The 11,439-nt window shown below is 36.0% G+C and overlaps 1 protein-coding gene across 2 annotated transcripts; it reads left to right on the top strand.

Moving 5' to 3' along the window:
• The first annotated feature begins 645 nt into the window (after positions 1 to 645).
• On the top strand, positions 646 to 11,160 carry LOC113348477 (putative DUF21 domain-containing protein At3g13070, chloroplastic). Of its 2 annotated transcripts, XM_026592260.1 has the most exons (14): positions 646 to 1,324; positions 2,618 to 2,715; positions 2,813 to 2,906; positions 3,615 to 3,692; positions 3,825 to 3,928; positions 5,884 to 5,965; positions 7,009 to 7,148; positions 7,773 to 7,851; positions 7,948 to 8,011; positions 8,350 to 8,441; positions 9,076 to 9,141; positions 10,065 to 10,181; positions 10,321 to 10,500; positions 10,696 to 11,160. In XM_026592260.1, exons 1-14 carry the CDS (start codon positions 803 to 805, stop codon positions 10,984 to 10,986), a joined length of 2,007 nt encoding a protein of 668 aa, XP_026448045.1. In that variant the 5' UTR covers positions 646 to 802; the 3' UTR covers positions 10,987 to 11,160. The 2 variants fall into 2 exon arrangements, with proteins under 2 accessions (XP_026448045.1, XP_026448046.1); XM_026592261.1 differs by lacking the exons at positions 5,884 to 5,965; positions 7,009 to 7,148.
• The last annotated feature ends 279 nt before the right edge of the window (positions 11,161 to 11,439 follow it).

Genomic DNA, 11,439 nt, shown 5'->3' with positions numbered 1-11,439 from the left:
TTTTTGGGTCTGTGAGAAATTTATTTCCGAAAAATGGGTGCGCGCGAAGTTTGACGCCGGTGGATTTGAGTGAGATGAAAAACTCAAAAATGTGGTAGTAGTTTTCACTAACAATTATTATCAAGAAAAAAGGAAAAGAAAAGTTGGGCTCCTTTAGGTAATGTGATTTTTATGTATTTGTGTGGGTAAAAGAGTCCAACCAAAAAATCCACTTCTTGGCAGAGATAACTGGGAAGATGACGAAGAACAAACACATACTCCCTCCGTCCCACTCCTAAGTGACCTATTTGAAATTTGCACAATTTTTTAGGCAAGCAAGGAAAATAGTATTTTTAATCATTTTTTACAATTATACCCTTATGAATAATAAATAGTGAAATTTAAAAATGGTTTATCTCTCAAAATACTCCACGGATGTTCGCAAATTTCATACAATTGAAAAGCATTTTAAAACACCTACGTAACGAATATAAACATGCCTATCAAATTATACATATTTCATATATTATTTATAATTAACTAAAAGGATAATTCCGGAATATCTCATTGTTTAGTGATATAGGTCACTTATCATTGGGACAAAATCTAAAATCAAATAGGTCACTTAGGAGTGGGACGGAGGAAGTATCTTTATTCTCACCCACAAAACCCTGCAACTTGGGGTGCACTATGCATTTCTTGATTGGGTATCTCCGTATTCCATTTCTGTAATGAAATTATAAGCTAAATTCAACGTGTTCGCCTCTGAAAGAAACCCTAATGTTTGATTATTCATTTTTCTCCAATACTGAAAACACACACAATGGATTTTGCTGTGGACTTTTCAGTCTTAGGTCAATCAAGTTTCATTTGCGGTGGAAAATCTTCAGTTTTTGTTCCATTTAATCGTCAATTTAGAATCTCAACTAAGTTCATTCCCAATGTCCGAATCATCACTATGAAGCGAATCAATCCTCGCTTTGTTAGGAATTCCAGTAGAAAGCTTAATGGAATTAAGATATTTGATGCTGAAGTTGAATCCAAGTATGAATTGGAAGAAAAAGGTTCTAAAGAAAAGTTGGAATGGTTAATGGTTTTAGCTAAGCGAGGGTTTTTGTTAGCTGCAGTGGTATGTGGGGTTTTTATTGTTAGGTGTGGGAAAGTTATTGCAACAGATGGAGTTGTCAATGCGGGTTATAAGGCTTTTGGACAGGAAGCTTGGCCAAAATTATTGCAGGTTTTGATTGTTCTTAAAGAGCAAGGTCTGGTTTTAGCTGCTCTTTTGGGTCTCTCAGCATTTTTCTCCATGGCAGAGACTTCAATCACCACGCTTTGGCCCTGGAAAGTAAGTTCATCTCTCTCTCTTGAGCACATTAGTAGCAGAAAATGTAGCCTGTTTAAGTCTGAGAGATATATGTTAAAGGTTTTTTTAGGTGTTATATAACAAAATGGCAATTTGAAAATGCGGCAAAATTAAGTTAAAAGAAGCCTTGGAACACTGTAATGAGAGTTTGAGATGGGTTTGGGTTTGACCTTTGCCTCTGTTGTTCTGGTTACTCTGCAATATCTGTGTCAAAATCAACCACCACGAGCGATTATAAATACATTATTGTGAGATTATATAAGTGGGTGAAACTCTTAGTTGCCAAATACCAAATTAGCTACTTAAAACAGTAATGGGAGTTGATCAAAAAAAAATGTAAAGCTTTCCAGGTTTAGCGAAAAATGGTATGAAAATCCTAGTGCACTCGAAAGGCGCCAGAGACCCATGTTAGCTTTGTAATATTTTTTTAATCCCCGTTACTTATATTCTGAAAAATGTTTAAGCCTGCTTTTTTGTTTGTTGCATTGGCACTTAAAAGTAATCTTGAGCTTTTCGTCTGTCTTAGTTGCTGTAAACCCATAGTCAACATCAAACTAAGAATGGAACTTGTGGCTAAATTTCTTTTATGTTTAAAAATGAGTACAGATGAAAAAGAATTTCTTTGGTAGAAAGATTTAAGAATTCCCTTAGCACCTAGCAAAAATTTATTGTACAGTTGGTATAAATGTTGGGTTTGCTGTTGCTGGTCCTAGTACTTCTTTGGGGTTATGTCTCATTTGTGGATTTTTCTTTTTTATCATTGTAATAATGACGTTGTTGTTACTATAGCATCCCAATACTTAGAGTTAGTTGGTGCTCTCTGGGTTAGTAATTACATCTGTAATTGCATCTCCAAGGGCTTGTTCGGTCACCAGGTCAAAGGTTAAGTTGGAAGATATGTGTTGAAGTCATCAAAAGCTTCACCTCTATAGGGTGCATTCTTGTCAGATATTACGAGAAATACACTTTGTTTCCTACCTGAAATACATGATTTGGAGTGCTGATTATGAACAAATAACTAAATAAATAATTTCTCACTTAACACTTGATTGTATATATCTTTCTTGCAAATGCAACATAGACTGACTCCTTACGACTTTCCCATGATAATCGCTTTGCCACACTCGTCCCGCATCAAAAAGTTTACACTTCTGCCCATTTGTTCCTTGGAGAACGCATGATTTCTTGTCATTCCTTGTCCTTAAAGTATGTCCCAACTTTCGTATCCTATGCTACAATCAGTTTTCTGAGGCTTATGCATGTGTTTCTTCTCAGGTGCGCGAGTTGGCTGAAAAAGAGCCAGAGAATGGTGTCTTCAAAATGCTTCGAAGTGACGTGACTCGGTTCCTAACAACCATTCTTATTGGCACAACGTATTGCTTTGTAAATATTTTGCATTATTACTTTCTAAGCGACTGAAGTGCTTATTATTCTTATATCATACGAATCTTACAAGGTTCTTCTTAACAGTGTGGTCAATATTGGAGCAACTGCATTAGTTACGGAGGCAGCTACAACAATTTTTGGCGAAGCTGGTGTTAGTGCAGCAACAGGAGTTATGACTGTATGTCTCAGTTCCTCGTTTTGATTTTTTTAATATCTAAAAAGGAAATCATGTAAATCCAGACTAAGGGGAGTAACTTAAAATCCCAAAATGTCTTTCAGACTTTTGTGGTCCTGCCAGCTTCCTCTCTTATCTGATGCTTGCACACTGCCTAATCATGTTTTCGCATTTGTAAATACTTAGATGCCTTCAAACATTTAAGAACTTTCCTACATTATTTTCTTTAATTCTTCAGTGTCTTTTTGCCATTTGTAGAGATCAATAAATTAGCCTTCCTTCAGAAAACATTTTTGTTTGACTTTATTCGAGACATGGAAACTGTAGCTAGAATATTTCTCTAGCTTGTAGACATGTAGCCATATTTGCTGAAAATACTCTTGGTGCCACACTATAAATACCAATCCTTATACTCTTCGAGACATTAGAGTTCGACTTACTATTTCCATGTGGTCCTTTTTCTTCTCATCAGTTCAACGCCTTTCATCTCTTGCCTTGCATATCTTCATTAATGTCCTATGTTCAAGTCCTCATTCGCAGGCAATCGAGATTGGTGTTACTAGAGCAGATGTCTTTAGAGTGTGAAGTCGAAGTCTGATAATTATAGGAATATCCTGCAAACTCTTGATTTAGATAGGTGAATTTTTTAAGTCGATGCCTGGATTGACCTCGGAGTGTTTGTTTGGCTGATTTAACTGTGGATGATCACAGGTTGCAATTTTGCTCCTGACAGAAATTACTCCAAAGAGTATAGCTGTTCACAATGCCACGGAGGTTGTTAGGTTTGTGGTAAGGTGAAAATTACATTAGACATTGTATTTCTTAAGTTTATTACATGTCAATTTTAGACGAATTTGAGTTGTGATGGTTCTGATAAATTTGAGTTCTATTTGACAAGAATGTGGACTGGAATGTCTATAGGTGAGACCAGTGGCATGGCTTTCGTTGATACTGTATCCTGTCGGGAGAGTTGTTACTTTTCTGTCGATGGGAATGTTGAAACTGATGGGTTTAAAAGGACGAAGGTACTTTCTTGTTTTAACATACTATTTCACCAATTCACCTTTTACAACGTAATTATGCATTATGTTATTGCAATTGCTTGATAGGCCATGTATACCAGTAACGGTTTATGTCAATTTGTTTTTCAGTTTCTTCATAATTTTCAAGTTGTTCCTCACTTGTTGATACTAATATTTCAACTATTGTTGTTTCTCAAGTTTCACTGAGATTATCTAAGAACTTGTACTCACAATGTTATGGTAATAGTTATAGAGCTTCATGATAATTATAGCTGTAAGTTGTAGCTGTATTTCCAAGGTTTATGGGCATGCACAAAGAAAGAAAAAAGAAAGGGGGCAAGGTTGTGCACAAGGCCCTAAAGGTCTTTGCATATTTCCCTTGAAGGGTGTCCTTGTTACGTTTTGGAGAACACCAGGAAGTAGTTGCTGGGGCTTTATATTTCTTGGTCTATTCGTAAAGATTTTGTGAAACTGATAAAATAACAACTCGATAAAGTGTTTCGGAATTCAGAAGTTTTTCTGGTCCCTTTTATTCTTTTTTTTTTTGACAGAAAAACAAAGATTTTCATTAAGCATGAAAGAGAGTACAAACTGACCAAACCAGCAAAGGAAACACAACCAGACTAGACACACACAGACAGACTGTTATCCTCCCCAGGACTAGAAGATTGCAACACTCCTGACATGGCTTTATCCCAACATAGTTGATTTCTAATCTCAACAGGGATATCTTCTCTGAAGGTAGTATTACAATGATTTCTTCTACTAAACTTGGCTAGCTTATCAGCAGCCTTGTTACACATCCTATGAGTAAAACACACTTTAACAGCAGGCACAGATTGAAGATATTTCCTAGCATTATCAATCATGTGCTGGTCCTCCCATCTTAGATTCCCTAAATTACCATTCATAGCATCAGTCACCTCTTTGTTATCACCCTCAATTATTAGCTGCATTTGCTGAAGTTGGTTTGCCCATTTAGTAGCCTCCAGCATTACCAACACCTCAGCTTGCTCAGCATCTCTAGCCCACTCACTTAAGGCTCTTCCCTCCACCAGATTGCCTGAAAAATCCCTTAATATTAGAGCCATTCCAACAATATTAGACGCTGCAACAAAAGAAGCATCAACATTTAATTTAAAGCAATTTTCAGGTGGTCTAGTCCAAGTGTCATTCCTATGATTAGTGTTGTTTCTATCCCTATTAGGAATCTGTCTGGTGATTTCTATCTTAGTTGTATCACAAAAATGCATCACTCTATAGTAAACTCTGGTGATTTCTGTCTGGTTATTCTGGTCCCTTTTATTTAATTGTTTTTGTTCTTGGTTCTCGATATCACTTCTTCAGTTCCTTGCAGTAGGTATCCTCACAGGCCATTGCATATGTTAAATTCATCTCATTTGCACAAGTAAATATATCACTTGATATAGGTCAGCAACTAAATCCTGCAAAATCTTAGCTTTAGGCAGTATACTGAAATTTGGGAAGGTCATGTTATATTTTCTATAGGATGACTAGTTCCTCAAAAAGAAAATTCATCTGGATATGTTCGATACTGAGGAATATTGGGTGGCTGAGGATGCTGATGACACCTAGATGTTGAGAGTGTGCCTTCAAGTCCAAACCCAAATGATCTTTCGAGAATACCCTTAACATAAAGTGTTTTGAAGTTTGGGGCCTTTTGGCTGGAAAAACAACTTTACAAATTCGTTGATACTTTGGATCTCATGCTGTTTGGATGCCATTTCAAACATCAGAACTGTTTTGCTCAAAACATGTGTATATTTCCTCTCCTTTTCCATATATTTTGTGGCTTGTTCTCCCAGTATGGCCACAATGATGTGTGTATGCTTTGCATGATTATCTAGTAAATGAAATGGATCATATTTCTGAAAGTTCACTAGCATGAATCGTGTCTTCATTATTTCCCTTTTCACACACTTAAAACTGTGATGCAGCGAACCATTTGTAACTGAAGAAGAGTTGAAGTTGATGCTGAGAGGAGCAGAGTTGAGTGGGGCGATAGAGGAGGAAGAGCAGGTTCGTATGTGCTTATAGAGTCACTTTCGGTTCCTTGGTTAAAACTCTCATTTTTATTCCATGTCCCTACTGCCAAAATATATATTGAATAAAATGAAAGCAAGAAGGGCATTCGAGAAACAGCATAACATAAGCGGATACCTCTAACCTCTCTGCGTATAGCTTGATTGTGCTTTTTCCTTGTGGGAGGAGCCATTTGGAAGTGATATCAAGTTATCCTCTCTTCAACAGCGTAAAATGCAGGACTATTTTATTAAGTTTTTACTACCTGATAACTACTACATGACTGCACATGCTCCTAGAAGGTGAATAACTGACTAGATAGTAAAATAACACACATAAGGCTGAAATCTTTCTTTGTGTGCCTTTTAACTCTTCGCTGGGGATGCTCAGTCATACTTTTATCACCTAGGAGGCTAGAATTTTTGTCGTGTAGTTATCCTTTCGAAACTTAAGCATCGGTTTGTTGTCTTTTTTGGTTGCTTTGACATATGTTAGAACTATTGATTTCAGCTTCTGTGTTTATAGTATAGGTTTTTTTTTTCTCATGTTACTCAGATGAAAATAGGCTAGGTACAATCTCTTTCACTTCTTGACGACGTCGGTGAAACTATAATCAATCTTAATTACTAAAAAAGAAAAATATAAGAGGAAGTACTTAAGCAACACTCTTAAGTAGGATAAATTCTGGGACGTGGATGTACATGAGGACATATCCTTAGTTTAGAAAATCTATATGAATGATAGAGTACAGAGAACAGGAAACAAAATATATATAGAAAATATTAGTTTAACATTCATCCACCTTTTACAGGAAACTGTTTACAATCCAAATCCAGAGACTGACATACCACTTTAGATGAATAAACCTAGTCTAAAGTTGGATAGTAATCACCAAGTTTCAGATATTGGCCTAAAAATTGAACGACACGGCAGTTAATATGGATATGTATGTTTCTACTACAGAGTAGTTACTTTGTGAAAGTTGTGGTAGTCTTAAGTACTGTCACAGTGTCACTTACATCTTTAAGGGTTTTTTTCAGGATATGATCGAAAATGTGTTAGAGATCAAAGATACACATGTCAGGGAGGTGATGACACCTCTTGTAGATGTTGTTGCAATTGACGCTAGTGCAACACTTGTTGATTTCCACAACCTCTGGTTGACACATCAATATTCCAGGTTTGCAGTTCATTATATACCAAAACTTATTGTATTTAGCCAGTGGCAATGAATAAAAGTAGCGTTGCAATTACTAACATCATCTCACAAGGAAATTGCTTCTTCATCTTATAAATAATAGTTTCTTTAGGTTTTATTTATATGTGTATCCTTGTGAAATCATGTTTGAGTCTCGTTATAGGCTGTCTTAATACCGCTTAGGAAGTTGCTCTTGAGTAGAAAGGCGTGATTGAAATGTAGTAAATAAAAAGACTTTCACGAGCACAGAATGTTGCATCTTTTTGAAACGTTAAAGATCTATGCCGCGGGAACCAACCTTTTCTTGGTTCTCGTGTTACATGTTTTTTTTGTTTTTTAATTATCGACTTCTCAGTTAACAGTTCGGCGTACAACATATCTTAAATGTTTGACACCCGAAGAACTTCTACATCTGCAAGAAGTAGAATAACTTCTGCTGTGGTATTATGGTATCCGAACATGCTTGTAACTTTGCTTCCCGCCTAGGTAGAACATCTTGGTTTGTAACTTGCTGATTTGTTAATAAAAATAAAATAAATAATTAAAGCATATACCTAATTATATTCAAGTCATTGTGCACTAAGAGTTGGTTGGGGATATTCCCAGGGTTCCAGTTTTTGAGCAGAGAGTTGACAACATAGTCGGCTTGACTTACGCAATGGATTTACTGGATTATGTTCGAAAGGTTAGCTACTTCTTAATGTTTGTTTTCCTGAATTAGTCTCTTTATTTCGTCCATTTAAAGAACCTCATTGTGTTCATTGTCTTCTCATTAATGAAGGGTGAGCTACTAGAAAGTTCTACTGTGGGGGATATTGCGCACAAACCTGCATACTTTGTGCCCGGTAAATTGTTTAATTAGCTATTCCAATTTGTCATGCAGCTGAAATTGCTATACACCGTCAGACAAGATCTCTAAATTAGTTTTCCTTCAAGTAATGTATTGGGAGCTCAATTGAATTTGCAGATGCTTCTCCAGTAGAGTGGTAAGGTCGTTGGGTATGGATGCCCATTGACCTGAGTTCGGAACTCTTCAGCACCCTAATAACTCCTACCGAACAATGAAAAATGAAAAAGATACATATGCTTAGAGTAGCACGAGACATACTTTATTATTTCTTAGATTTTGGATCATTTTATTGCTACTGTACAGAGTGGACAATTGCGTTTTAGTTTGATGCAGATTCAATGTCGGTGTGGAATCTGCTGAGAGAATTTCGTATCAGGAAGGTTCACATGGCAGTTGTCCTCAATGAATATGGCGGAACTATCGGGGTATGATTAAGAATTTATTAGATGTTCATGCTGCTGGAAACTTATTTTGTCAGAGGCTCATGCTTAGTGTCCGAACTATTTAATTTTCTTTTCGATTTACATAGTATTTGATGTTCCCCCTTCTTAAAGTAATATATGAAGCCACATGCCATGGATTATTTTTTTTTTCCTGCACTTATGCCCATATAACATCGTATATATTTAGTACTCCAATTTTCATATAACCGAAACAATTGGCCAAGAGAAATTTCAGAATTTGTACAGTTATTGTATAAAGTCATCAATTTGTTGTTTGCGTTAGCTGCAATACTGCTGGTCGTGGAATATGTTTCATATCACATGCACCCAAATTAACTAAGAAATATCATGACAGCAGAGAACTATGGGGAAACTTGAGAGAAGATCCGCACATTAAAATACTGCATAAAAGATCGTTTTAGTGTCCAATATATAATATTTTGGTCACGTTCCTGCTGTTACTTTATTTTCTGTTCAGATATCTATGTTTGCTTAGAACAAAATATAACATGACTTTTGGAACTACAAGAATCTAACTGCTCTATATAGCAGGTTATTGTCATGTTATTCTAGCTGGAAATTATACAAATTTATGTTTCTTTTTCGGTTCAAGCAGATAGTGACGTTGGAAGATGTCGTGGAAGAAATAGTTGGTGAAATCTTTGATGAGAATGATTCAAAGGTAAGTTAGTTTTTTGTCAATATTTGTGCTTCAGTGTCTACGAGGTGATTATTTCATATCCTAATTCGTAACACATGTGATTTAGCTTAATATGGTAATGGTTGGTTATTGTTTCCGTGCTATTAGTTGATAATTTCGATTGTTTTGGCTATATTTTACCCTTGCGGAAATTTTAACTAGGTAACTACTTAGTTTTTACCAAAATTGGCTACTACTCCATATTTTGCTAATTTGATAGTGAACACATATGCTAGGCAACTTCGTGAAGCTGTTAGTAAATGATTTGAAGAGTCACACTTAAGGTTTGGAGATGTTTACATTGTTGATCTACCAGATGAATTACTGCAACTAAGCCTGTAGGAAGTTCTACCCTTTGTATGTGAACTGATGTCTGTCCTTGTTTCATCATGGACCCCCATCTTTAGTATTCCTTGTAAGTAGATAAGCTGATAATGATATTCTGAGTTTAGCATGTAACTGAGCATCATATCTTATGACTTATGAGAACCTCTCTGACTTGCAATTAGTACTCGGAAGTATATTTGACCTTATCTTGTTAATTCTTTATAAGTACATGTCTCGGTCTACAGCTTCTTATGAACCAAAAAATGAAAAAATTGAAATGCAATAAAATAGTGTCAACCTGCATATATCAAGAGCCATGAGAGCTTGATATTGATGGAAAACAATCTTTTGTTTCGTGCGTGGATTTGTTAATGCGCTTCCGGATCTCTGAGTACTTATCTGTTGGTTGCTTAAATTATTTCTGTTTTATTTTTCTGCCTCAAGGTTTTAAGTTGCACCTTTTCACTCCCAAAGTAGAAAATTTAACATCCTTCTGCATACAATATCCTTGATAGTCCCGCAGAATTTATTTTAGTTTTATGTTTTGGAAAGTTCATATTTAACTTTGCTCCTTATAGGAAGAGATTCAGAAAAAAACTGGCTATATTGTAATGCGAGCAGAGGGAATATTTGATGTAGATGCAAATACATCAATTGACCAGCTTTCAGAAGATTTAAATGTGAAAATGGCAGAGGTTTGTAATTTGTCTCTTTCATTGATACTTGTGCTCTCATTCATTTTTCCTTTATAAAGGAAATATGTGCTTGCATTGCCATGGTAGCGATGTATACCGAAAAACAAACATCTTTACATCGTTTTTTATTATCTTGTAGGGCCATCAATATGAGACAGTATCTGGCTTTGTGTGCGAGGCATTTGGATATATTCCAAGGACAGGTGAGAATATTGAAGTGGTGCTTGAAAAGGCAGACCTAGAAGATAACAATGAATATACTGAAGTAGAATCTGAGCGCCAACAACCAAAGGAAAAACATCTGATTTTTAAGCTTGAGGTATGGTATACTCGGCAATATTATTATATATATGTAATTGCACGAGTATATTACAGCACGTCGGTCTCTGGCTGTACTTCATTTAGCCATTACAACTTTATTGGGATTGAATTGCAATGAGAACATTCTCTTGTATTGAGATTCTGTTTAGCAATGGATTAACTTGAAATTTCTGCATTCACACTTGTGTGACAGATATTGGCGGGAAATGCAAGGAAGGTGAGTGCTGTCAGGTTTGAAAGGATAAATGGAGATGAAATGGTGTTGGAGACCAAAGAGGTAACTCGGGTGGTCCCAAGAATCATGAAAAGGAAAGGCAGCAGCAATGATGAGTCCGACCAAAGTGATGATGACGAGATTCCATACAAAGTACGCTTATCAGATATATGTGATTATGAAGATGAGACTTCTTTCGATAGCCTTCCTAACTCAAATGTAACTGCCGAACACAAAGATGATCATAATAATAAAAACGATATTCATTAGTATCTATCCTTGTTCTATTCTTGCACCAGCAAAAATATCTAAAATAGAAAAACACAGGACAAAAGAGGCCACTAACATTTTTAAGTTTTGTCCTCACGAGATTTTTGTTTTCTTCACTGTAACAAGAAAGAACTTCAATTAATAAGAAGCAGAGATACACACTTGGTTGATCTACTTGGAACTTTGGAAGCAGAGATACACTTGGTTGATCTACTTGGATTAGTAAGGATTTTAATTCATTCAGGACAGCCTATATTCCAATCTTGTACATCTGAAGAAGTTCTTGCATATTTTGCTATTGAATCAACACTATTTATGTCTCGTCTATTATTTGTGTCTCTTGGCACACTATTTGTATATCTATTAAGCTTAATCATGGGGAGTCACTAGGGAGCCAAATTACACAAACCCCGCCACACCCAAGCAGTGGTGCTAGTCCTCTCTTTCATGCCA

This window comes from Papaver somniferum, chromosome 2 (genome assembly GCF_003573695.1).
Source record: "Papaver somniferum cultivar HN1 chromosome 2, ASM357369v1, whole genome shotgun sequence".
Classification (NCBI taxonomy): Eukaryota; Viridiplantae; Streptophyta; class Magnoliopsida; order Ranunculales; family Papaveraceae; genus Papaver; species Papaver somniferum.
This window is presented reverse-complemented; position numbering and strand designations above follow the sequence as displayed.

Excerpts from the sequence above, each read along its gene's own strand:
- LOC113348477 (XM_026592260.1), top strand. The coding sequence starts at position 803 with ATGGATTTTGCTGTGGACTTTTCAGTCTTAGGTCAATCAAGTTTCATT. Across the intron at positions 2,716-2,812 it reads ACCATTCTTATTGGCACAAC|TGTGGTCAATATTGGAGCAA; the intron begins GTATTGCTTTGT and ends TCTTCTTAACAG. Across the intron at positions 5,966-7,008 it reads CGATAGAGGAGGAAGAGCAG|GATATGATCGAAAATGTGTT; the intron begins GTTCGTATGTGC and ends GGTTTTTTTCAG.